A 27,550-nucleotide genomic window follows, 5' to 3' on the forward strand; every position below is an offset into this window, starting at 1 on the left:
ACACCTAGCTGTCATCCTTACATGTACCATATCAACTGTATGCTGCTATAAGCCTAATGAAATGTCTACATCTGTAATGAAAGGAAAGTTTAAAACTTTTCACTTTGTCAGTGGACATTTTTTTCTCAGTAAGAAGAATTAGAATACTAGATTTCATAGTTAAAACAAATATCCCAAAATAATTGAGTTGAATATACATGTGTATTCTTTAAACATATGGATAGTTTTAAGATATACATTATGTCTCACTTTATAGGTGAGGCTCCTTTAAGTCCTAGGTTGTGGCTTTCTGTTTGTTTTTATGTAAAAGGAAGATGGTAATCATAGGAATAGCAGAAATGGTTGGCTGCAGTATATAAAAAAGAAACCATCACTACCAGACAATATGAACAGCAGTGACAACAGTCCACCCACCCAAGAGGTCATTAGCCTTTAGGCTGTATATGAAATCAATATCAATGTTCTTTATATTTAATTATTAGGCTATGTGGTATTAGTCCTCTGTAATTATAACTTGAAAACACATTAATAAGCATTTTTGAAAGAGAAAATACTAATAAAACCTTCTTAGTTCCACATCAACTGTTACCAGGACTTTTTCTACTATAAATAACAGCCCAAAAAGTGTGATCCAGCAACTCACACAGGCAACTTTTCTCTAACCCAAGGGATTACAAATGATCGAAAAGTTTGGAAATCATGGGACACATTTAGTAATATTTTTAAACCCTCCAAGTTACTAAGTACCTAAGTAAAGTAAATGAGAGAGCCTTAAAATACTGCCAATGTTTCCATTCTTGAAAAACAAAATTCAATGGTAACTAAGAAACGTATTTGTTTAACAGTACCAAGGCAGAGCAGGAAAAGTGACCCAGGAGCTAAGAGCCTCCTGTTCATCCAGACAGCGCTAGCTGCGGTGAGGCCCCAGCACCTGTGTTACCTGACACTCTAGCTCCAGCTCCTCCACCTCCTACCTCTCTCCACTGTTACCCACAGACGAGGGGCTTACATTCGCTCAGGTACATGTGTACATGGTTTTTTGAAAAGTAGTAAGGCAGATATGATGCCATACGAATGTCTTCTAGCACTTAAGAAGCCAAAGCAGAACTGTCTTGAGTTCAAAGCCAGCCAAGTCTACACAGCCAAGTCTAGTACAGGCCAGGTAGATACATAATAAAACTCTAATAAACACATAGGCAAGCAAACAAATACAAATGGGAGTTTAAAAGAATGTTTAATATATAAACAACTCAAGAAATTAAACACCAACAACCCAAATAATCCAATTTAAAAGGGGGGTACAGAGCTAAACAGAATTCTCAACAGAGAAATCTTAATGGCCGAGAAGCACTTAAAGAAATGTTCAACCTATCAAGTCATCAGGGAAATGCAAATCAAAATGATTCCATCTTATACCTACCTGTCAGAATGGCTAAAATAAAAACTCAAGTGACAGCACAGGCTGGCGAGTATGTGGAAAAAGAGAAGCATTCCTCCATTGTCAGTGGGAGTGCAAACTTGTACAACCACTATGGAAATCAATTTGGCAGTTTCTCAGAAAACTGGGAATAGTTCTACCTCAGACCCAGCTATATAGCTCTCCACCATCCCACAAAGACGCTTGCTCAACTCTGCTCATATCAGCTTTATCTGTAATAGCCAGAAACTGGAAACAACTCAGATAACTCTCAACCGAAGAATGGATTTAAAAAAAAAAAAAAAAGAAGTGTTACATTTGCATAAAGGAATGCCACCAAGCTATTAAAATAAAAGCAAGGACATCATGAAATTTGCAGGCAAATGGATGGAACTAGAAAATATCCTGAGTGAGGTAACCCAGACCCAGAAAGACGTGTATGGCATGTACTCACTTGTAAGTGGTATTGGCCATAAAGTACAGAATAACCATGATACAATCCCAAAGAAACTAGGTAATAAGGAGGTCCCAAGGGAGGGTGTATGAATCCCACTCAAAGGGCAAATAAAATAGACATCAGAAGTGAATGGAGAGAGGGAACTGGGTGGGAGAGGGAGAGAGGGAGCGGGGAAGGGGATGAGGCAGGGATCGGGTGTGAAGAGAGCAGAGGACGGGGGATGAGAGAGCTGAAAATGAGAAGAGAAATTGGTAGGGGGGACATTTCTGGGACAAGCAAGAGACCTGGGAAGGGGGAGCTCCTGGGAGGATATGAAGCCTGATTTGACTAACATCTGTAGCTTCCAGTGGAGGGGGGGGGGGGGCACCAACCTACCCATAAAACCTTTGATCCAAAATCTGCCCTGCCTACAAGATGTGTAGGCATAAAGGTGGAGCAGAAATTGAGAAAATGGCCAACCAATGACCAACCCAACTTGAGACCCACCCAATGGGAGAGCGCCAACCCCTGACACTATTAATGCTACTCTGCTATGCTTGCAGACAGAAGCCTAGCACAACTGCCAACTGAGAGGCTTCAGCTAGCAGCTGATGGAAACAGATGCAGAGACCCAGAGCCAAACATTAGGTAGAGCTCAGGGACTCTTATGGGAAGAGTTGGTTGGTGGCTGAGGAAGCTGGAGGGGTCAAGGGCACCACAAGACCTAAAGAGCCAAATAACCTGGGCCCATGGGGGTTCATATAGACTGAAACACCAACCAAAGAGCAGTCATGGACTGGACCTAAGCCCCTATACAAATGCAGCATATGTGCAGCTCAGTCTCAATCGGAGCAGGGACTGTCTCTGGCTCGACTCTGTTGTCTGTCTTTGAATCCCTTTGCTGAGCTGGGGTGCCTTGTCTGGCCTCAGTGGAAGAAGATGCTATCATTCCTGATGAGACTTGATGTGCCAGGGCAGGTTGGTACCTGGGGTGGGAGGCCTCCTCTGAGAAGGGGAGAGGGAGAGGGAAGAGGACAGGGATGAGAGGAGAGGAAAAAGAAGGGCTTCGATCAAGATATAAAATGAATAGATAAATAAAAGAATGCTTACTGTAAAATAAAGGGAAAAATAATAACTTAATTGAAAAGTTTCCTCTGAGAATATCTACACACGTATCAGGGCTTTGTATCTTCAGTACTATTTAAGACAAAAACCCAACAAACCAACAAACAATCAAACAAAACCCAACTGAACATCAAAACTGAAACATTTCTGAGATATTTAAAAACCAATGCATTTTTCCAAAAAAACTAATAGCCTTTATCCTGAAGGCACTCACAGCTCATGCTATACCACAAGGACACAAAATTAGGTATTCTTAAGTTTCAGAAGATGACATAAGTTTAAAAGGTATAGATAGACTGGACAGAAAAGATGCCAATTACTTCGATCTAGGAACTGTCTGTCTAAATCTATGTATGCTTTAGTCAGGCTGATGCAGGCAACTGGTTTTGCTAATGCTTCCCAGACAACAGCCCTGGGATTCCGACTCTGTAACATCTCTACACACCTACTGTCATGGTCAGGAAACGTGGACTCAAGCATGTGAAGTTGTTAACGATGGACTTGAGTCTTGCCTGAATGAAAAAGTCACTATTCAACTACAGCTGACTTGCTTGACAGAATAAAGATCAACTATTGACAACCTAGATGTTTTTCTCTAACCTTTCAGTTTTAAAATGAAACCCAATTAATCAAGCATTAAAATATTCTTTGAGCCAGCCGCAGTCTGCCAGCTGAAGGAGGTCCATGCAGTGTACCTATAACTCTAAGCCACAACTTCTAAGCAAGGGTTTTGACTCGTCTGTGATTGAACTGGATGCGGGACTAGAAAACCCTGGCAGTACGTGAGGTTCTGAATGTCCAATGTACAAAAGTCAATTGCAGACCAACCGTGAGGACGCATCGGAAGTACTGTAGGCAGCGGTCATCCACACTGCATGCCAGGGCTTCCTACACACCTGTTATAAACACATGGCACTTTCCACGTGCATGTCACACCACACGACAGGCTTAAACATGAGACTATTATACACGATCTATGAGTTAGTGGTTTTATGGTATATAAAGTTTTCTGTTCTTTTAGAAATATAATGGTTTGATTACACAAATACTTAAAATATATCCATACCATAATTTCTTAGTATGCTCATATCAAATGCTAGATGGATACAGTTAGAATTTTTATTTTAAAAACTACTATTGCTGACTTGGTTCACCTTTAAAATGTTAAATGCAGGGCTGGAGAGATGGCTCAGCAGTTAAGAACACTGGCTGCTCTTCCAGAGGACTGGTGTTTAATTTAACCCAGAACCCACATGGTAGCTCACAACTGTCTATAACTCCAGTTCCATAGGATCCTACACTCTCACACAGACAGAAAGACGTATTTGTAGACAAAACCATCAATGCACATAAAAGCAAATAAATCTTAAAAACAGATATCTAGAGAGAAAGATAAAATGTTAGATGGATTTTGACTTGAGATTAGGAATTTCCAATTTCTGAAATTATCCTAAACATATTTCTGCCACTTTATACTATATATTTATATGAATCAGTGTTCTCAGCATGGATGACTATAAAATCAAACTATCCAATATTACTGTATATTACAGCATTAAATATTTGGCCAAGGCCAGATATGGCATATGCTTTTAACCACAGCAGGCAGATCTCTATGAATTTAAAGGCTAGCCTGGTCTATATAACAGGTTCCAGGCCAGCAAAGACAACAGTATGGGACTCCATAGACATTCTGCCAAGACTTAGTTCCTTTGTACAAAAGTTACAAACAAATATGTATCTCACTAGCTATACAAATTTGCCTGTCTTTAATAAATGTATACCAAAGAAGTATTTTAAACTAATTTTTATTATTTATTATCAGCAAACTATTTGTATTCCTATTTTATAGACCAGTGTAATCAAGACGTGAAAATTTTTTAGGTACAAAGAGGAAAAGTAAAGAGAACAAATACAAGCAGCTCTAGCTTCATAAAGTTACCTTTTTTTTTTTTAAAATGTTCTTATTTACCTCCTTCAAAGAGTCTTAAGTAACTAAAACTCGGGTACATAACAAGTTGGATATAAAGATGGAAGTAAGTTTAGAAACCATGAAATATCCCAGAAGCTTTAAGAAATAAAGAGCCATGGTGCAGTCCCCTGGATGGCATGACAATCATTTCCCCTGAATCTGATTCCTTCGTAAGACTGCCGGCACAAAACACTCTTGAGTGACAGAAAAGAACTTGCATCTCAGCACTGGCTAGAGGCAGGAGAGTCAGAAGGTCAAAGTCATCTGCCCTTGGCCACAGAAGGAGTGTGAGGCTAGCCTGCGGTACAGACCCTGTTTTGTCTCCCCACAACAACAAAGGTTAGAAGTACCAAGTTTTATGAATTAGCACCAGAAAGGGGAGAAAAGTACTGTGACTCGAGATGCATGGCAATTCTGCATAATTCTCCTTTAGATCGTTTGTTTTTTCTCCTCACTTGAAATGCCTCTACTGCAGTGAGTGTGGTGAGGATACACAACTGCTGACAGAAACTCTAGTCCAAGTTAACAAGCCACAAAAAAAAAAAAAAGTTCACCTAAATGTCAAGAAAGTTGGGTCCACTCCAGTAACAATAAAATGAAACCAGAGTGCATCTACTGAGTATTTATCCCAAGCCAATAACCAGAAGTCCTGAGATGCTCCGCTAGCAGCAGGACAGATGCTTCTCTTCATGCTTAGAGAAGTGCTTTAAAGTACTTAGGTTTGAGATAATTGGGCACAGAAACAGACCAGGGCAGTTTAAGTAGCTCAGATGTAGTATCTAGCGGTAGTCGGTAGTCGGTAGTCGAAAGAGAGCAGCCCCACAGGCTTACTTGTGAATGCTTGGTCACCAGGGAGGAGCACTATTAGAAGGGATTAGGAGGCGTGGCCTTGATGGAGGTCGTGTGTCACTGGGGGTGGGCTCAAGTTTCAAAAGCCCTTTCAGGCCCAGGCTCACTCTCTGCCTGTGGATCAGGATGTAGCTCTCAGCTACTGTTCCAGTGCCTGCCTGCGGGTTGCCAGGCTCCCTGTCATGATGATAATGGGCTGAAACTGTAAGCAAGCACTAACACACTATATATACACATACATACATATACATATATATATACACACACACACATATATATACACATATTACACACACATATACATACATACATACATACATACATGTACATATGTATGTATGTAAGTAAGTACACTGTAGCTGTCTTCAGACACTCCAGAAGAGGGTGTCAGATCTCGTCATGCATGGTTGTAAGCCACCATGTGGTTGCTGGGATTTGAATTCAGGACTTTTGGAAGAGCAGTCAGAGCTCTTACCCACTGAGCCATCTCTCCAGCCCCAAGGGTTTTTTAAATAACTTTATTTTTATTTCATGTGCATTAATGTTTTGCCTGAATGTATGTCTCTGTGAGAGTGTTTAATCGTTTGGAACTGGAGTTATAGACAGTCTTGAGCTGCCACGTGGGTACTGGGAATTGAACCCAGGATCTCTGGAAGAGCAACCAGTGCTCTTAACTACCAAGCCATCTCTCCAGCCCCTCCCTAAGATTTTTCTAATAGAGAAAACACACACAATTTAATCTTATAAGCTATATAGTAAGACTTTATTCCTTTACATTATTTCTAAAAATTAAGTTAGACTAAGGAGCCGCCATCCTAGCACACAAGAGTTGGCTAGCCCCTAACCTGAGAAGCTATTGACTGTTAATGGTCTCTAGGATAGAGGCATCAGTTTTTCTTTGGAAATCTAGAAGAGTTAGACATTATAGGGTGGCTATGATCAAAATTCAGAATATAAAATTCTCAAAGAGTGTGTGTGTGTGTGTGTGTGTGTGTGTGTGTGTTAAAGGAAGTTAAACTATTTGGGCTGATAATGTTCCCCACAAGAACCATAGAATAACAAACCCTCAATACCAGTTAGGACAAACTGTCCTTTTGAATTGTTGGTCTGGGTAGTCCCAAGTGATTTTCAAAGCAACAGAAGGTACTGATGCCTTGGCTGCTTCTCAGGGATTGAGGGTAGGTCTCTATTGCTGAAGATACCCACCACCAAGGACACAAGACTCAATGATTCACGTTGGATCTGACCTGAAAACCTTTTTCCACTGGTACCAGAAAAACAAACAGCAGCATGGCTAGGTATCTGTAAAGTCAGTAAGGGTCATTCACATATCAGTGGTAACCAACTGCTGACTAACTGGGCTTAAAGCCCACTCAACAGGAAGAAAAATCATACCTGATATGGAAAACCTAGCCAGCTTCCCAGGGCTAGTGAAGTCACGACATTAGAAAAGAATCTAATACCACCACTTTGATAGACTAGCATAATCCCTTACTATATTCTAAACGTTACCCTTATACCTAGAGATAAGTGTACCTACTCCATCATCAAAGAAGCCTCTCTCTATAACAAAGAAGACCATCAACAGAAAAACTACAACCAGATATAATGTAGAGATCAATGGGTCTCAAGACACCTAGGAGATGGATACATCTACATCACAGGGAACATTAAAGATGAGAGGGCAGAAAAACTCTTAAGTGCTAGAATAAGACAAAGTCTGCAGTCAGTTTTTTCTAGAAAGGTGGCAAAACAAGCCTAAACAGTGGCAATGTCAATGGGGATCTAATTTGCAAGGGGAAGTTGTTGGGGTCCCATCCTAGGCAAAGAACCACAGTGACTGCTAGAATAGCCTTAGTTGTCCAATGCAGAGCACTCAGTCCTGAAACCACAACTCATCAACACAGATTGTGCAGGTTACATTTATGTATTTGTGCATATATAAGTATATACTTCCTAATACAGTAATAAAGAAAAAAGAGGCAATCTACTTGGAAATAAGGGTTACACATGGGAGCAGTTTGGGGAGAGGTACTGGAGGGGGCAAAGTTATATAATTCTATTTTAATTAAAAACATTAAAAACAAAGGTGAACTAGGGTCATAGCTAAGGGGTGGAATGTTTATGCGACAGACACTAATCCCTGGGCTCACTCTCTAGCACTACAAATCTACACATACACCCTTAAGAGAAAGGAAACAACAAACAAACAAACAAACAAACTATAACACTAGCAACATGCTAAACAGAGAGCTACAATTCAAATGGTGAAGAAAAGGTATTTTTGTTTTAAGCAAGATTTTCATTTGGGGGGTTCCAATATCAAAACCCAGAAAACAAGGTTTACGGTTTGGTTGTTGTTGGGTTGTTTTGTTTTGTGTCTTTTTTTTTTTTTAAATTGGCTATTTTATTTATTTACATTTCAAATGTTATCCCCTTTCCCAGTTTCCCCTTTGCAAATCCCCTAGCCCACCCCTCCCTCCTCCTGCCTCTATGAGGGTACTCTCCTACCTACTTCCCCACTCCCCTCACCACCCTAGCACTCCCCTACACTGAGGCATCAAGCCTCCACAGGTTCAAGGGCCTCCCCTCCCACTGATGCCAGATAAATTGATATCTAGAAATTACTGGACAGTTTTTGTTGTCTTAAAAACTCAGATCATATTTTAAAAAAATTGAAACTGATCTAGGCTTAAATTCCATCTGTGAATTTTAAAACTCAGTTGTCAGACAGGTGTGGTGGTACAATCAGGAGGCTGAGGCAGGAGGACATCCAAGAATTCAAGGTTAGTCTGGGCACTACAGTAAGTACCAGGCCAGTAAAGGCTATGTAGCAAGTCTGTCTAAAAAGTTTCCTAAGCCCTGATTTACAAGTGAGCTCCCCGGTGAGGGGGAAGGGATGCCCTTCTCTCTGAAGAAGCAGGAAGGGTCTGAACACATCCTTGCCCAGCACACTTCCCCACCACTGTCGCTACTTTGCCACAAATCCAAGCATAAAAACAAATCCGATATTCATTCCCTTCTGGATTTTCATTTCCTTAGAAGGTCCCAATCACATAAAACAAAATAATGCTTTGTCCTTGCTAACCTGTCTTTTGTTAGATGAGGCCTTGGCCATGAACTTAAATGGGAAGTAAAGATAGTTCCTCTTCCTTTTATTATATATAAAAGTCTTATCTTTTGATTTGGCTTTCTTTGTAAATGTTAGTAGTGACCCCTAGCCCAGTGAGTTACTATGGTTAAAAGGTGCACTGCTCATAAAAGCCTATTTCCTATTTCCTATGGTTTACAAGTGTTAACTCTTGTCTGTGATGGGAAGTGAACACTAGCCACAGTGTCCGTCCGCTCTAATGGTGCAGGTAAGTTATCATTTATGCACACAGCTCAGAACCTAAGCCTAATGAAGCTGGGGATGCAGGTCTTCGGAGAGTGTAACTTCCTGTCAATCACAGAGCCTAAGCCTTAGAAGGTGACACCAAAACAAAACCAAGAAAACCTTCATACTTCCACATTGAAGAAAAAAAGAAAAGAAAATTTTAAAAATCAAGATGGCTTCCAAAATGGATCAAATTAGAAACAATAATTTCCATAGGTTTTGTTGTTGCTTGTCTTTTGGAGACAGGGCCTCACTGTGTAGGCTCTGCTTTCCTGGACCTCATTATATATAACTAAACTTTTAGATAAAATTAATAACTTTGTTTTTTTTCCTTTACTTCCTAATAGAAAATCAAATGTTTATTGATTGGGCAAGGTCATATAGAAAAGTATATTCTAAGTGCCAACAAAATCCAGAAGATGAAATTTTAAAATAATATCTGTGCTGGTATAACATGTCCTTATTCCCAGCACTTAGAAGGCAGAGACAGATAATTTCTATGAGTTTAAGATCAGCTAGGCCTACAGAGAGAGTTCTAGACTCAACAGCAAGGGCTGATACAGTAGTAGACCCTGTCTCAAAACAAAACAAATCAATAACAAAGTATATAAATGATCTACAATATTAAGAAATTTTACAAATTAGAAATATCATTATATCAAAAGTCACAAACCACAGGCTGGAGAGATGACTTAGAGGTTAAGAGCACTGGCCACTCCTGCAGAGTTCCCTGCACCACAACTACCTGTACCTCCAGCTTTAGGGGATCTGACATCCTTTTTTTATTTCTTGTTTAATTGTTATTATCGGGGGCACTTACCACTGCACATGCACATAATAGAGAAGATCTGTTCCCCTATCTCCACCCCAACCCCAAAGAGCTAGAGTTACACCTGATCTTTTAGAGCTGGAGTTACACCTGATCTTTTAGGTGGATCCTGGAGGTTCTATCTCAGGGGTGGGAGGCACTATCAAAGAATATAGTATTTATACTTATGTTGTAAACTACAAGTAGAATAGTAAGGTAAGCCGGGCATGGTGACACACACCTTTGATCCCAGCACTTGGGAGGCAGAGGTAGGTGGATTTCTGAGTTCGAGGCCAGCCTGGTCTACAGAGTGAGTTCCAGGACAGCCAGGACTACACAGAGAAACCCTGTCTCAAAAAACCCAAAAACAAAAACAAAAACAAAAACAAAAACAAAAACAGAATAGTAAGGTAAGATGTACGCATAGAAGCATTAAGGTTTTTAAAACATATCAATGCCAAGCACAAATTTTAATTTCCCAGTTTCAAGATCTTCATATTTCTGTAGGCAACACTCATAACATCTCTTTTCCCTCAACTGAAGTTGGACTGGGCTCTGCCATAGTCAGTGTCGTTCATCTCAATTCTAAGTTTAGCCTGCTTGCTTTGATGCTGGATGGTTTATCTCATCAAATAGACTGGTCTCTGGGTAGATAATTTATAGCAGGATACTGCTCAGTTGAAGGTCAAACAGACTGTAAGACTGGCTCACATCTGCAACTTTTAAAAAAGGATTTCTGAGTCATCCTGTTCTTGCCTTTTGTATTCTAACATCAGATCCTCCCGCCCCATCTCTCAAAAGTACCTGCGTGTGTGTAACACTTACTTACTCAACGTGGCATCTAATGCGTCAATGTGAAGAGTCTCCCTATAAGGCATCTGGTAACTGAAGCCTTACAGGAGCTTCCACAATGGCTAGGGCAAGGCTTCTACAGGCTACGCAGAGTCTACACTTGGTGCAGGAGAAAACTGACCCAATGTTTGTGCACTCTTTCCTTCTCTTTAGTTTGAAATAAGAAACTGGTATTTTTGCTGAGAGATTCACCTCTAACATCCTTTACTTTATGTCTTTTCATAGTTTTTCAGATATGGTGACAAAGGCAATTCTTTTGACTTTTATTTGGATTCTTCTGGCCTGTTATTGGATTCCAGAGATTTCAAAGATGGTCTGTTCTTTTCACTTTTATCCTGGATTCTACCTGGAAGAAGTGTTTTGCTGTGAATCTTCACAGCCTTGAGGTTCATCAAAGATGTTAGACATCTACACACAGGGTGCCACACTTACTTGCCATGAAAATAAGGCTCCAAGGACTACCTGCCAGCAACCTGGAACGTGGAGGGGCTGCATCTGTAGGCTGGCCCTGAGAGAGCAGCATGGTGCTCAAGAACCATCTACCTTGCTCTATATGACAAGATCTCAAATGGCCAGGAGCTATTCAGCAAGGCTGGATGACCAGTGAGCCCCATGGACCCAACAGTTATGTTCCACATTTTTTCGTGGGTCGTGGAGATGGAAGCTCAGGGCCTCAGGCTTGCACTGAACGCACTATACTGACTGAAGCCGTCCTCACAGCACTCTCTGTACTGGGGTGGCTTTCTTGTTGTTTGTGGTTTGATTTTCACTAATTCCTATAGTAACATAAAGGAGTCGACTTACTAGAAAGGTTGCAAAAAAGAACAGTTGAGGATTAAAACAGACTAAAAAGAACAGCGGTTCTCAACCTTCCCAATGCAGTTTAATACAGCTTTTCATGTTGTAGTGACCCCAACCATAGAATTATTTTGTTGCTACTTCATAACTGTAATTTTGCTGCTGTTATGAATCAAAATGTAAATGTGATATGCACGATATCTGACACGCAGCCTCCAAAGGGGTTGTGACCTACAGGTTGAGAACCATTGGACTAGAGGATTCTAACAGACTAGAACACATGCAGCCAAAGCTAATATTTATTTAGCAGCTACCATATAATATATTTTTAAACTAAGCATAGAATATAAATGAGAAAAAGAAAACTCTTGCTCTTGAAACATTGACAAGCCAAAGTAACAGGTTACCCAAAGCTACAAGCTAATGACTTCTCAATGTACTAAGGTGTAGGATATACAGTAAGAAACTGTCTAAAAGCAAACAAATGGCTCAGAGCCGATAGGTAGAGGTTAAGAGCACTTGCTGCTCTTCCAGAGACACCAGGTTGTATTTCTAGGGGCCATGTGGTAGCTCATAACAGTATGCTAACTCTAGTTTCAGGATACCCAACACCTTCTCCTAGCCTCCCTAGACACCAGGCACTCGTGTTGTGTAGAGACATATATGTAGGCAAAATACCCATACACATAAACAAGGAATTTAATGCTCTGAAGGGATTTGCCAGTGTCATAATTGTACAGGGAATGGTTCTTAAAGAATATAAACTCAGACCAAGTATGCCAGCATATACCTGTAACCCCAGCACTGAGAAGGCTGAGGGAAGACAATAAACTCAAGACCAGCCGAGACAGATAGTAAGACTCACCCGGTCTCAAAAATAAATAATAAATATGGACATACATACCAAGAGCATTTCTCCCACACACTCAAATCTTAAAGAAACATGAACACACTCCTCTTTATTTTATCACTGTATGGCAAAGCACATCTTGTAATGAAAAGTCTCCTAACTTCAAAGATGTGAGGTTTTTTTTTGTCTTGCTTTTGTGTGTTTTACAATGTCAAAAGTTACTCAGTTACTTTTCATGACAACCATTCAGGAAGCAACTTTTACATTTTAAAGTTTTGTGTATTTAACTTTTTTTTTAAAGGACCTGGCTATACCTGCCCAGGATGGTCTCAAACCTCTGGACAAACAATCCCTCAGTATCAGCTTCCTGAGTGCTGAGACTACAAGCTCACACTGCCACATGTAGGGAAAGACAACTTTTTAAAAGAATTTATGGAATCTTTTTCCAGAGTATTGTAACTGCAGCTGTATGTGTAACACATGTGCTCACCCTCATCACTCAAACCTACTACTCTTAAGCTACAGACCACCCTGCCAATGCTGCCAATGTTTTCAGTTCTGAAGCAGTGTGCTACAGACTGACACAACTGGCTATTTCAACTCTATCTCAGAGACAGAAGGGAAGAATGAGCACAATGCTGGGCTTTCAAGAAGTCTGTAACAAGGAGCAAAGCTAACACCTCTAGTCTAAAGAAAGCCTTTTGTATAGAAAATGAACACAGGTCCTATCAGTCCTCAAGTAAAGTACCCATGGGCTAGGGAGATAATTGAGCAGGTAAGAGCATGCACTGCTCTTTCAGACGGCCTGAATTCCATTCCCAGTGCCCATGCAGGAGTTTTACCACCATCACTAACTCCAGCTCTGGGGTCGGATGCCCTTTTCTGGTGGCCACCTACATTCATACACCCATACAGATAACACACACACACACACACACACACACACACACACACGTGTACACACAATTAAAAATAAAACAAATCTTCTTTTAGAAAAGAGTAAACCATTATGAAACTGGGGATATAGTTCAGTAGGAAAGCATGTGCCTGGCATGATCAAGGTTCAAGGCTTGACTCCTAGCACCACAAGTGAACAACCATGAAAATGTTTGGGGGTAAAAAAAAAAAAAAAAGTTGCTGAGTGTGGTGGCTGAGTGTGGTGGCTCATGCCTGAACTCCAAGCGCTTACACTCTCCCAGTCCCACAATACTAAACTATTAACTTTATGGCAGAGTGAGAAACCCACAATCTCATCTTTAAGCTGGGTACTGTGACACATGCCTGTTATCCTAGCATTTGGGAAGCAGATGGGAAAGATCCATGCAAGTTCCAGGTCAGCCTGCATGAGTGAGTTCCAGGTCAGCTTAGAGCATAGTGTGACATCTGTCAGAAAAAGTTTTTTTCTATTTTTAAAAAACAGCTTAAAAGAATTAGAGCCAAAATGCCCAAGTATACACATTAATGTATTCATTAATCTATAATTTTAGTAAAAAGGGTTTTTACAAGAATTTTAAAGTAAGTTACGACTTTTTCTAATTATCTGTACAAGCTCAGGAACCAACTCTCAAGAATACTGGGTAACTTCAATGTTCACAATCTCAATGGAAAAACAACCCGATAAGAGCTTCTTGAAGCCAAATCAATGATTCCATGAACAAGTGACCACTGAACTTCCTGTGGACCCACTGTTGCATCAAGCTCAGAAGTTCTTAAGAAGTCAAAAGTCACTACTTACCGGCTAGGGTATAATCCATATCAAAACCAAAACACTTTATTTTTTCCATGGCTAAACTTCGGTTCACAAACACCCTATAAAAGAATAAGAAAATCATATCTTGATCAACATTCAAGTTTAATGAAGCTATTTTACTATTCTTTATACTGTCGTTTATTTTATTTTCCCAACTGACATTATATTATTGTATATATTTACGGTGTTTAACATGATGAATTGATATTACATCACAGTGACTAGGGACCAAGCAACTTAAACATGCCATGCAGGTAAGTCTCCCTCCCTCCCTTGCCTTTCTAATACACCAGCTCATTATTACCTGTGCTCACACTGTACTGTCAAGCCTTGGACAAACAGCTCCTAGATAACTGTAGTTATGTATCTCACACATACAATGAAACTTTTTTTCTTAAGTTTCAAATGCAAGTGATACTATGCAGTATAATCCTGTATTTGATGTATTTACTCAGTACAATGTCATCTAAGTTCATGTAAGTGGTTGCAAATGGTAGAATCTCCCTTTGAAAGCTAAAAAATGTTCCTCTGATATGTTTAGAGAGTTCAAATTTACCCTACATCTATGGATGAATGCTGTGATTAGTAACGATGCAATGAACACTGGAGAGTAGTGGGCAAGGTGGGTGATCTCATTTTCTTTGGGTACTTTTATTACTTTGATTTCTTTGGGAAACTTGGTGCCATTTTCCACTGTGGATATAACAATTTATGCCAAACTTTTGTATATCTAATTGTGATATTAATTTGAACCTCTTAGATTAGATGATCTGTGATTTTAAATACTTTTTCATGTATCTGTTGGCAATTTACATGTCTTCCTAAGACATATAAACTGCCTATTTTTTTTCAATTGGGTTTTCTTTTCTGCTATTTGCTTGCTTGGAGACTACTAACAGCTTGATCCAGTGGTAAGGCAGGCCCATGCTGAAGTAATGAGGAGGCTAGCTAAGGCAGGAGTAGCAAATTCAAAGCCAGGAATTAAAAGCCAAACTTTGTAACATAACAAAAAATAAAGCTAGATGTGACAGCACGTTCCTGTAATCCCAGCAGTGGGGAGTCTAAGGCAGGAGGATCACAAATCACAAGCCAGCCTGGGCTGGCTACATGAGTTCCAGGCCAGCCTGAGCTACACAAATAGACCCTGTCTCAAAAGAAAACAAAAGCCCAAGCAAATAAACAAATAATAAGGGAAGTAAGTCAGGTGTGAAGGAACAGGCTGAGGCAGGCCAACCTCATGCTCAAGCCAGGCTGGGCCATACATGGTGCAGCCCTGTCTAAAACTAAAAAAAAAAAAAAAAAAAAAAAAAAAACAAAAACCTCCAAGGTCTAAGGAGCTTAGCATATACAATGCCCTTGGTTCAGTCTCAAGCATTACATAAAACCAAGCATGGAGCATACACCTATAACCCCAGGTGGAGGCAGGGTGGGCAGAAGTTTAAGGTGATCCTCAACTACATAGTGACCCTGTCTGTGTCTCTGTGTCTGTGTCTGTATCTGTGTCTGTCTCTCTCTCTCTCTCACATACACACACACACACTTTAAAAACTTTATAGACTTCTTTGTGTTACAAATTATAGTAAAATGGACAGTTTTAAAGAATGCATTCCCAAAGAATTGCTTAAAATAATTCAATTGAAGATGAAACACTATCATTTATTTTCTATGAAAACCATTTGCATCTCATGGATTTCACTGCTCCCACACACAGTAAGCTCAGTAAGTCTGTTAGATTCTGAAAGAAGTATTACATAAAATTTTTATACTCCCCTTGAACCTTGAGGAGGTAAGGGGCAGGTGTGGCAAACACCTGTTAACCCAGCAGAGGCAAGCAGACCTCATGTGAACTTGAAGTCACACTGATCTACATAGTCAGTTCCAGGTCAACCAAGCTTACACAGAGAAATTCTGTCTCAGGGTTACTAACCCACAGTCAAAATTTCTGACCCAGAACTGATCCTGTCTAAAAGAACTGCAGGGACAAAAATGGAGAAGAAATTGAAGACAAGAGCCTAGCATGGCTGTCCTCTGAGGCTCTACCCGCAGCTGACTGAGACAAACACAGATACTTACACACAACTATTAGGACCCCTATAGTTGAATTAGGGGACGGCTTGAAGAAGCTGAAGAGGAGGGTGACCCCATAGGAAGACCAGCAGTCTTAAATTAGCCAGCTCCCAGGAAGCTCCCAGACACTGAGCCACCAACCAGGCAGCATACATGGGCACACAGATAGCACAGGAGTGCTTGGTGTGGCCTCTGTGGAAGAAGATGTACCTAACTCTCGTGAGACTTGAGGCCCAAGGGAAGGGAGGCTAGGTGGGAGGGGAGCACCCTCTCAGAGGCAAGGAGGAGGAGGGATGGGATAGGGAACCACGGGGGTTGGGGGGTGAGGGGAGCAACGGCAGGAATGTAAGTAACTTTTTTAAAAAACCTAGTTTTTGGAACATCATTATCTTGACTTAAGCATTGTAAGAGAAAGGAAAGAGAAAATCTTGTCAGCTGAAAAAAAAAAAAAAAAAGAACCTAGAGGAAAAGTGGCGCCTCCCCTAACCTTTCTGTTTTAGTTCTTTGTTTCTAGTAGTTTGAGGTGCTAGAAAAGCAAACATCACAAAGCAACAACTGCTACACACACACACACACACACACAGCTACTTAGCTCCAAATACCACAGTGATCCTCCCCTCAGGTTTTACCCTGCTTTTTCACGGAGAGCAAAATCTACCTGATGACTGACAATCCCCGCCTACATAAATCCTTTTGAAAACAACACAGGAGAAAGACACAAAATAATGGTTCTAACTCTAAAAACCGAAAGCTACTACAGCTGAGGCTTTTCAAGAGACAAGGGGCCAACTGGATGAAGCCCTGCTCAGAGCTGTAACAGCTGATGTGCCTAAAATACCTCAGCTAACACAGGCAGCAAGGGGATGAGGAAGATTGCTCTTCCACGTCACACATCTTAAGAAATAGGTCCAGAACAACGTAATTTTTAAAAAGCAGTTTCAATTTTGATAGAAAACAGATGTTAGCTGGCTTTAGATGCAGCTGAAGTAGCAGGGAAGACACTAACATAAAAGAAATGTCGCAAAGCAAAGCTCTTTTCTTGGTCAGGGGAGGAAAAAAAGGCTGCACCTGCATAGCCACGGAAATCTTTCAAAGTAGACACATTTTGAAAAGACAGCAAGAGCAGGGTACCCTTGCTAATGCTGGGAATAACATATTTCAGGAATAAGAAAATCTATTTTTGCCAAAATAACCATGGCTAAATATCCATCAAGTCACATGTCTCACTCCTCTCTGAGTTGACTAATCACATTATCTACTCCATCAACACATTTACCGATGTGTGCTAGAATACACATCTCATTTTGTGACAAATATCACAGAATATCCTTTGGGAATAGTCAGAGCTACAAAACTTTGTATGTCCTTAAGATTAGAAAATAAGATCTGGCAAGTGGGTAAAAGTTCTTGCTGCCAAGCATGGAGACTTGAGTTCAGTCTTAGGACCATCAAAGAAGAGAACTCACTCGCTCAGTTGTCCTTTGACCTCTCCAAGTGCCTGCGGTGGCATGAGTTCCCACATACAAACATTTGCACGCAAACATGAACACACAATATATTAATAAAACATTTTAATTAGGAAAAATACATTTGAGAAACTTGCATCAAATATCCTTTCCTTTTCATTCAAAGCAAGTACTCTAAATCGTAGAATCACCTCCTAAACTTAAGAGAGCATCACTCCTATGCCCTCACTTCTGTGGTGATCTTTATGTGAAAACCTCACCTATAGTCTCAGCTTTCCTTTTCTTTCCCTAACATAAACTATGAACATAGAAGGAGGTATACAGAAATGAAATCTAATTTGCTGTGTAAGCTAAGCTGTAATAAGCAAAGGAACAACTGTTACAGAGAACTAAGCCAAACACAGTTCCTGCATGTATGTGCTAAGCTTTACAAATACACAAATACCCAAGGCTGAACGAGAAACCTTTGGCACAGGAGAAAATGTAACCCTGACCTCACATATCTCAGGACAGACTTCAACAGACACTTATCTCTCAGCTTGAGACTAATGGCCATTCCCCACCGAGTTTACAAATTAAATGAAGTGTAAGATATTGTGTCAACTACAAGATATTAACGGAAAAGCAAGCTCACTGACCCACATATTTCAAAACAAATAAATTTACATACTTGGGAAAAATCAAATTTCTCTACAAATACCAGGACCTTTCTGCAGATCTGCCCGTGCCAGCTTACTATGGTCTTACTAAACTATTAACTAGCAGAATAATTTCACCTATGTTCAAGAGCATAAACATATCTGTAAAAATTAAAAGCATGCTTTAAAACATGTAATTATCACCCAAAATGTTATGGCTAAACTAGGCATCCAATTATAAATCAGAATCATAAATCCAACTATCATCCAGAATTCCCACAGATAAGAGCTGTGAGCTGACACTCACAATTTCTAGGAGATACATACACAGGAACATTGTAAAACTAAACACAGACTCCAGTAAAAACACCTTTAGCAATATTTACTATCAAATCCCACAGCAGTAAGGCAAAATTCCATTCAGGTACAGATATTAGCTGCAAGAAATAAAACCATTACTACAATGTGCTTTAAGAATAGGGATCTAAGAGTCTAAGATTTAACATAAACATGCAACTTATTATATTTGAAATTCTGTAAACAGCAAACCTCTGGTTTGGATCTGACTATAATTCAAAGCAAAATTACCTCATCTGTCACTGGTTTCCGTTTGGCAAACTGAAACTATCTGGGTAAAGTAGTTTCTGAAGTCACATAACAAGATTCTTCTTAAAATCCCTAAAACAATTTTTGAGTGTGTGTGATGTTAACCTAATTTCTAAAAGACTGTTTAGCCCGAGCCAGGCCCCCTCACACCATGTATCTTCTGAGACAGTGTGGGAGAAAACACCTCTGTGTCTAATTTAACTTGTCATTGGATATCACTGTTGCTCCACACAAATCCATTTGGAATAGAATTTCTCTGGCAATGGTGAACTGCATCTGTAACTCCTCCCTTTGCTTAGGAGTCACAGTTTCCTGGCCAAGTGCCCAACAACAGTTACTGCAACAACAAGTGAGAGGACTGTAAAATGCTCTTGGTCGTCTATTTTCACTGTAAGCAGCTGCGGTGGTGCATTCAAGCTGCTAGCAGGAAACTACTCCAAATGCATCTGAGTACGTAAACTCAAATTATGAACTATAATAAATTAGTGTCATGTCTGCAAATGTCACTTAGGTCGAGGCAAGATAACTGCCTGGGGGCTGGCTCGATGGCTCAGTGGTTAAGAGCACCAACTGCTCTTCCAAAGGTCCTGAGTTCAAATCCCAGCAACCACATGGTGGCTCACAACCATCCGTAATGAGATCTGATGCCCTCTTCTGATGCATCTGAAGACAGCTACAGTGTACTTAGATATAATAATAAATAAATCTTTAAAAAATAAAAAGGTTAACTGTCAGGGCTACAGAATGAGACAAAAACAGGAAAAAAATCATGCTCTAATGTAGATTGATTATTTGTTTGTTTGTTTTTCAAGACATGGTTCTCTGTTTGGCCCTGGCTGTACAGGAACTCACTTTGTGGACCAGGCTGGCCTCAAACTTAGAGATCCTCCTGTCTCTGCCACCCGAGTGCTGGATTCAAAGATGTGAGCTAGCAGCACCGCCAGGGCATAAATGCAGACTTTTTGATATAAACAACCTAGCTGCTTTTCCCCCCAATCTGTTCCTGTTCCTGCCTCTGCATTTTTCCCCACTCAAGCTTAAAGCCGCATCCAATTATCTATGTGCCTTCCTTCACACTTCCAAATGTCTTTAGAATCCATGTCTTTCACCCCATTAACTTCGCAAGGTCATAATTCTCCAGAAAACACTTCCCACTGGTCTGTCCTCATCCGGATGCTGACTGCTCTGAGGCAGGGCTGCTGGAAACGTGATACCCAGACTAATGCTCTCACCACGAACATTTCACTAATCCAGGACACCACCCAGAGACTTCTATTACTTAGAAACTTTTATAGCAATTTGATAGAGAAATAATTTGCTAATATAATAATAAAAAGTCCTATAATCTCAGCACTTTTGAACAAGGGAGGTTAGCCTGAGCTACAAGTGAGAACCTATCTCAAAAAAGGAACAAAATGTTTTCTGTCTCTATGTAATTTGTTTTTACTATAGTTTAGAAATATTATCAATTGAAAATAAATGGGAAATGTTAAAAGCTAGTTACTGTCTTCCTAAATTATCTTTAGTGAGTGCTCAAAACTACTTAACTAATAAATTAGGAGCTCTTGAATCTTCAAGGAGTTGAAAGCCTTTTATTATTTTGCTAAAATATTAAGTATGTATCATCCATACCATGTAGCCTTTCCTGTTATTACCTATTGTTTGCTGGTTATTGCTTTATTAACCAAGCTGTTTACATGCTTGAGGCTTTGTTTATGCTGCTAACTATACACTGTCCACTACTGTTATAGTCAAGTTTCTCTGACACATGGCTCAACAGTTCAGAGCCTGTTTATCCTTCCAGAACCGAGGACCTGAGTTCAGATCCCATTACCCTTATCAGATGCCTTCTAACCATTGTAACTACAGCTCCAGGGAGCCTGTCATGTCCTCTCTGGTCTCTGTGGGCACCCATACATGTGGTAGACACAGACACACACATGCACAAATATTTACAAAAATGGAGTAAATCTTTTTTTAAAGAAAAAATATCCTGAGGTGGGTTGCCTCTGGGTGGTAGAGTGTCTGGATAGCTGGCGGAAGTGAGACAGAGTATCTCACTGTGTCAAAGAGCTATGCAGCAAAACGCGCTTCTGGTGCTCAGATTGCTTTTCTATTGCATGGAAGAGATTTCACCAACAAATAATTCCATAAGTATTTTATCTTACATTGTAAGTATTTTAACTACACATTCTACCATGCACATAAAATACTAAGTAATTCTCTTACCATTTGCTTGATTATAAATTTGAGACCAAAATCTATATATAGCCTTCTCAACACTAAACAGACACAACAGATAACAATAACTGGAATTTAAACTAGAAACTTAGTACCAGAATTTGAAAGCTTGTAGAAAGGACACATTCCTATTAATGGGCACAGGATTTCTTGTGGGGAAAATATATTGTTCTAAACTTAAAGAACTAGAGATACCATTTGGCTGAGTCTAGCAAGCACAAGACCCTGAGTTCATCAATCCCTAGAAAAATAAATGGCAAGAAGGAAAAATGAGAGGCAAAAGAGAGGAGAGAGAAGGGGAGCAGAGGGAGAAAAGAGGAAGGGAGGATGGTAGTTCTACTGGTTGCACAATTCTACATATATTAAAGCTACTGAATTTCACACTCTAAAAAGAAATTAAAATGGTGTATTTACTGAATTCCAAAACAATGCCACTTACCAGCATTCTGTTAAGAACTTACAGATAAGACCTTCCTGGTCCTGGAGAGCAAACCTAAGGTCTGTGCTTGTTGTCCAAACCACCCATCACTGGGCTTCACTCTACCACCTAAATGGATTCTGAAAAATCACCAGCTCTGACTGGGCATGGTGGTGCACGCCTGCAATCCCAGCACTTAAGAGGAGGCGGCAAGTGTATCCCTGTGAGTTCAAGGTCAGTCTGGTCTGGATAGCTGGTTCCAGGCTAACCAGGGCCACACAGTAAGACCCTCTCTACAAAAACAAAACAAAACAAAAAACACAAACAAAAAACCTTTAAGTTCAGATATACACTAGGATTCTCAGGAATCATTATAAAAGCAAAAATCATAGAGTACTACTTTTTACAGTTAGGAGGGGACACATTTGGTCCCAGATCATACCAACAGAACAGCAGCTAGTGCTTTCTGTCTGAATAAAATGCCTTGCATCATTGTTAAGGTGAATTATATTGATTTTATTTACATAGATAATATTTAAAAGTTCAAGAATCTGCCCCCTTAGCACAGGGCACAGTGCTTTGATCTCCTAAAAAAAAAAAAAAAAAAAAAAAAAAAAAAAAACCCACAGGGAAAAACCAACACTGAGACAACTATAGAACGAAATTTAAGATGATTCAGATTGACAATATCACCAATTATAAAACTTACTTATATCACACACAAGTTAAAAGAGGGGGTGGGTGTCCAAGAGCAATTAAGGGAGAGGGCAAGTGAACAAGTCTCATCTAGAGGCTGTGATCTAAAGTCATACTACCAAGATAGTTAATATTGCTCCCAGGTGACTGAAAACAAAAATAAACCGAATCTAGAATTTAACCTGCATTCTATGTAGTATTTTGCCCAATTTCAAAAGAAAAAAAAAGTATGTTAAACGTGGGGGAACGCCTATGAAAACTGCAGATTTATAATGTGCAATGTTATCTTTCCACCAAAGGCATCAGAAGTGCACTTGAAGAAAATTCATTTCAAATGCTGGGCAGGAGGCAGTAAGCTGGCTCAGCGGGTAAGATAAAGGAGCTGGGCGTGATCCCCAGGACTCACAGGGAAGAGTGAATCACCCCCACGTCTTCTGACTCCCACATATACACAAGGGTACAGCTGCATACAAACATATGCACCCCCAAATTAATTACATGTATAAAAACTGTTGGGGTGGCACTGTCTGATCACTGATCTAGCATGTAGAGAATCTCCACTTGCATGGGGATGGGGAGCATTCTCACAGCTTTAAGGGAGAGTTTACCCACTTAAAAATGCTGGGAACAAAGCTGAGCAGGACTGCGTGGGCCAGAAGTCACGGACAGCCTTGGCAATCTCTTTTTAGAAAAGGAAAGAAAGAAAACAAGTAAGACCCAACTGTATTACCTATACAGTTGCTAAGTTTTGACAGCTGCATACAATCCTACAATCCTACCACTATTTCCTTCAACCCAAAAATATCATGGCCTTTCACAATACTTTCCCCAACTCCTGACCCTAAATTGCCACAAAGGTCACTATTTTTTTCCTCCCCATGCCTGAGTAGGTTTGGGGGTGATGGTGCCATGGTATCATCCCTCAGGGCCATCCACCTCTGGGGGTTTGGTTTGGTTGTATGTGACTGTGCTGTGCTCTATGTACAGTTCCTGTGTGCATCTGTGGGGACATGAATGCAAACTGACATTAGATGTCTTCAACTGCTCTCCACTCTGGGGCATCGTCTCTCACTAAGCCGGCTGTACATCAACTTGGCAAGCTGGCTAGCCAGTGAGCTCAAGAGAACCTTGTGCCTCCACCCCCACTTTCATCAGTTGCTGGATGTCCCTTGGCTTTTACATGGAAGCTGGAAATTGAACTAAGGTCTGCATGCACAATGAACACTTTACTGGTTGAGTCATCTCTCTAGCCTCTGCTCTCTGCTTATCATTACAGTATCCATATAAATAGAATCACATATGTGGTTGTAAAGCCCTGGCTGTCCTGGAACTCACTTTGTAGACCAGGCTGGCCTCGAACTCAGAAATTCGTCTGCCTCTGCCTCCTGAGTGCTGGGATTAAAGGCATGCGCCACCACGCCCAGCCCTGAATCTGTCTTCTTTTATTTAGCATAGTACTTCTGACATTTATCCATGTTGCTGCATATATAATTACTTCTTTTATTCTTAAGAATCTATTGTATAGATATTCCACAATTTGTTTATCCATCCAATTTGGGTTGTTTCCAGGTTGGGACTATTCTAAATGCTGTGATGAAGCATCATCTATAAATCTTCAAGGACACGTTTTCATTTTTCTTGGGCAAATATTTAAAAGCGGAATTACTAGGGTATTTTTAACTTACTGACAAACATTGGACTTGCTCTTCCCTTAGCTTGCATGAGGTACCAGCTGTGGTACACTGTGGTTTACTGACTGGTGTTAGGGCTGGAAAGCAGAGCCTCACACATGCTAGCCAAGCACTCTGTCACTTAGCTCCAGCCCTGGGACACACATCCTCCTAGCAGTATTTTTAGCTTTAGCCATTCTAATGTGTGTGCAATGGCATTTCATTGTGGTTCCTGCCCAGAGTCCCTGATGAATAAGCATCTTTGCGCGTGCTTATTTGGCATTTCTTGTCTTTTTTTTTTTTCTTCCCTACTCAAATGTTTTTTCCTCCATTTTTATAATGTGTTGCCTGTCTTATATTAAGTAAGATGTTTTCATATATTTTGGATATAGGTTTATGTGAACACACTACATCATCAGATACAAATATAAGAATATTTTTTCACACTCTGTGGCTTTCTGTTTTGTTTTCCTAGTGATTATCTTTCAAAAAGTTAGGTTTTGTTTGTTTTAAGGAAGTCAAATCTTTTTAGTCTTTTTATATGTTTTAACTAAGAAAATACTTTTCCGTATTTCAGGTGACATACATGTAGTTGGGTCTATAACTCACGTTGCATTTTCCTCTACGTGAGTGTAGTTTGTTTAAAAAGGAACATCTCAAGGCTGAAGGTGTAGCTCCGTCAGTAGGCTGCTTACCTAGCACATGATATCCTGGGTTTGCTCCCCGGCACTGAATAAATGGGGTGCACTGGTCACATGATTGTCAACCCAACCCCACACTTGGGAGGCAGAAGCAGGAGGATCAGAAGTTCAAGGTTATCCTATCTCTCAAGTTTGAAACCAACTTGAAATAACAGACTCTGTCTAAAAACCATCCTTCCCATGGACCCAACGTACTCACGAGGGGCACTTCATACGAGCTCCAGGAGGCTGCTAAAGAATAACACAGTGTTACTACTTCTTACAGCAAACTCATTCTGTGTGTGTTTATGTGTATATTTGTGTGTGCATTTAATTGTGGGAAGCCAGAAGAACAACTTTGACTATAATTAATTTTTTTAAAGATTTATTTATTTATTTATTTATTTATTTATTTATTTATTTATTATATGTAAGTACACTGTAGCTATCTTCAGATACTCCAGAGGAGGGCGTCAGATCCTGTTATGGATGGTTGTGAGCCACCATGTGGTTGCTAGGATTTGAACTCAGGACCTTTGGAAAAGCAGTCAGTGCTCTTAACCGCTGAGCCATCTCTCCAGCCCTGAGTATAATTACTAATTACTCTTTTCTTCTTTTTCTTTTCAAGACAAGGTCTCTCACTACTCTGGAACTCTCTGAGTGAAGTAGGCTGGCTGGCCAGTTAGCCCCACAGATGTACTTGTCTCTGAGCCCAGGGTTGAAGTAACAGGGTTTACTATCACTCCCCTGGGCTGGGGTCCCAGGGAGGACTACCACTCCAGGTTTTTCCACATGGGGTCCACTCAGGCTCTCCACTTCTCCAGCTCTAAGTAGAAAGAGTGTACTCTAAAATAATAATTTATATGTACAATATAATAAATATAATAATAATCCATAAAGCACTAACATCACTATTGATAATCAAGTATTACATGCTATACATATTATATGGACTTTATCTGGCTGGCAGCACAATAGATCTGTTTATTCCAGAATTACCACAGAACACAAGTAATGCATTGTGCATTGACCACTGACCTTACATCACTAGGCAACAGGAAAATTTCACCTCCATCACAATCTTATGAGGTCAGTACCAATATATGGCCTACTTCTGTAAAGCATCATTTTATGGCACATGAAATATTTCAGAGATTCAAAAAGTAATAGACTGATGAATATTAATGATAAAAACAGTGGCTGTAAAGATTCTAAACAAAGTCATACTGGCACACACAATTCCAACACTTGGAAAGTAGAGCAAGAGGCTAGCCTAATGTACAAAATGAGTTACAGTCCAGCCTGGGCTACATGAAAACTTGTTTTAAAAAAAATCATTCCAAAGCACAAAATTTATCCACTGATTTCTAAAAATAGCTACAACTTATAAAGCTAATTGATTTTGTCCCACCAGCCGAGAAAGACAAACCTAAAGGCCATCTTACCCTTTATGGTATCCTTTTGCTCTATACTCTTTCTCTAACATCTGGTTTATCACAAGGGAAAATAAACAATAATTACCTGTCCCAACTTTTAACTTTATCTAAAAATATAGTTCACCCTAAATCTACAAACGCGTTTTCTAAATAACCACATGTACAAACAGATCTGACAACTGTACCAGCATCTGTGAAAATCCCCATCAAAAACTGCTTTATCAGACGCAATCTGTGACAGTGCTGGAAGTAAAACAAACCAAAAGAACTATGAAAGCCTAAAGATTCACGTGATATCATAAAACATCAAAATATAATACCAAATTATTAATACCCCGGTTCTTCTCTTTCTTCAGTAATGAAGTTTTAAAGAGAGCAGTAGTAAAGTGGATCAATTAATTTTACTTTGGCCATAATAAAAAATGATTCAATTTAAATAAACCATGAGTGCAAGACCCTAGAGCCACTTCAGAATTCCTTACAGAGCAAAAGAACCAGCAACGGAACAGCTGCCAAGAAAGGAGAGAAATCAAACAGCCAGCAGTACCTGGCAGTTAACCTGGCACTTAATTAACTCATTACAAAGGTAACAAAAAGGAGACTCAATAACTCAGACTCTCAAACATCTGAGAAAATAATAAAAAAATAAAAATTAACACAGCTATTTTACATTACAAATGGAAGAGGAATAAGAGATTATACTTGAAGTTATTTTTGCCTCTGCTGTCCAGAAATAGAAACTGCTTTTCAATCTTTCACCCCATTTTCTAAAGGTACAATTTATTTTTAAATGTCTTTAAAATCTTAAACTTCACTCAATTCTTTGTAGGCCACCACTGTTTGCTTCTAATCGTTATAAACAAAACCAAAACTGAGTTCTATAGGAGGAAAAGCAGGGCCCTTTGTGCTGTCTCAGCACAGCACAGGACTTTACTATACATTGTACGTTGATACACTCTAAGCTTCGGTGGAATTTTGCTCCCTCTGCCTCCACCTCCACACTCAGAGTAACAGCACTGCTTATTAATCTTCGGCTTACTCGGATACCATGTCTCTATGCAGAGAGAAAGCAGAGGAAGTGGAGAAAGCACACTTACCCTTCCTTGGACATTCTCAAAGCCTCCTTCCTCTGGATAAGAATGCAGGATCAACAAACAAGCCCCACTGGTCTCCTGAGAACTGTAGCGTATTTGTTAACGCTGAGAACGCAGGCCCTGAGAGGCCCAACACATTCAGGCACAAAAACACTAGACTATCTCAGGGACCAGTATCTTCAGCTTTAAAACTTCAAGCCCTACTATGAGGTGGGAAGTAAAGACCAGGGAAAACTACTAATCGCCTGGAATGTTTAACACTGGCCAGTTAAAGATGAAGACAATCCAAATGCAAGGTTCTGTAC

At 40.0% G+C, this 27,550-nt stretch overlaps 1 protein-coding gene and 1 pseudogene across 35 annotated transcripts in view; both read right to left on the reverse strand.

The window, feature by feature from the left end:
* Nt5c2 (5'-nucleotidase, cytosolic II) overlaps window positions 1-27,550 on the reverse strand; it is a 129,785-nt gene that overhangs the window by 24,654 nt on the left and 77,581 nt on the right. For 23 of the 35 annotated variants that reach the window (NR_165062.1, NR_165067.1, NR_165074.1 and 20 more), the window contains one exon: window positions 14,219-14,292. The exons of 7 other annotated variants lie outside the window; for them this stretch is intronic. Coding sequence is in view for 7 of the 28 variants with exons in the window: in NM_001377066.1 (NP_001363995.1) it covers window positions 14,219-14,292 (74 nt within the window). In the remaining 21 variants the exon portion in view is untranslated. Of the gene's footprint in view, window positions 1-14,218; window positions 14,293-27,248; window positions 27,326-27,550 lie in introns of those variants that run through there. 5 more of the 35 variants (NR_165072.1, NR_165061.1, NR_165068.1 and 2 more) reach the window with 2 other exon arrangements.
* On the reverse strand, window positions 10,464-11,227 carry Gm18490 (predicted gene, 18490; annotated as a pseudogene).

This window comes from Mus musculus, chromosome 19 (genome assembly GCF_000001635.26).
Source record: "Mus musculus strain C57BL/6J chromosome 19, GRCm38.p6 C57BL/6J".
NCBI classification, from domain to species: domain Eukaryota; kingdom Metazoa; phylum Chordata; class Mammalia; order Rodentia; family Muridae; genus Mus; species Mus musculus.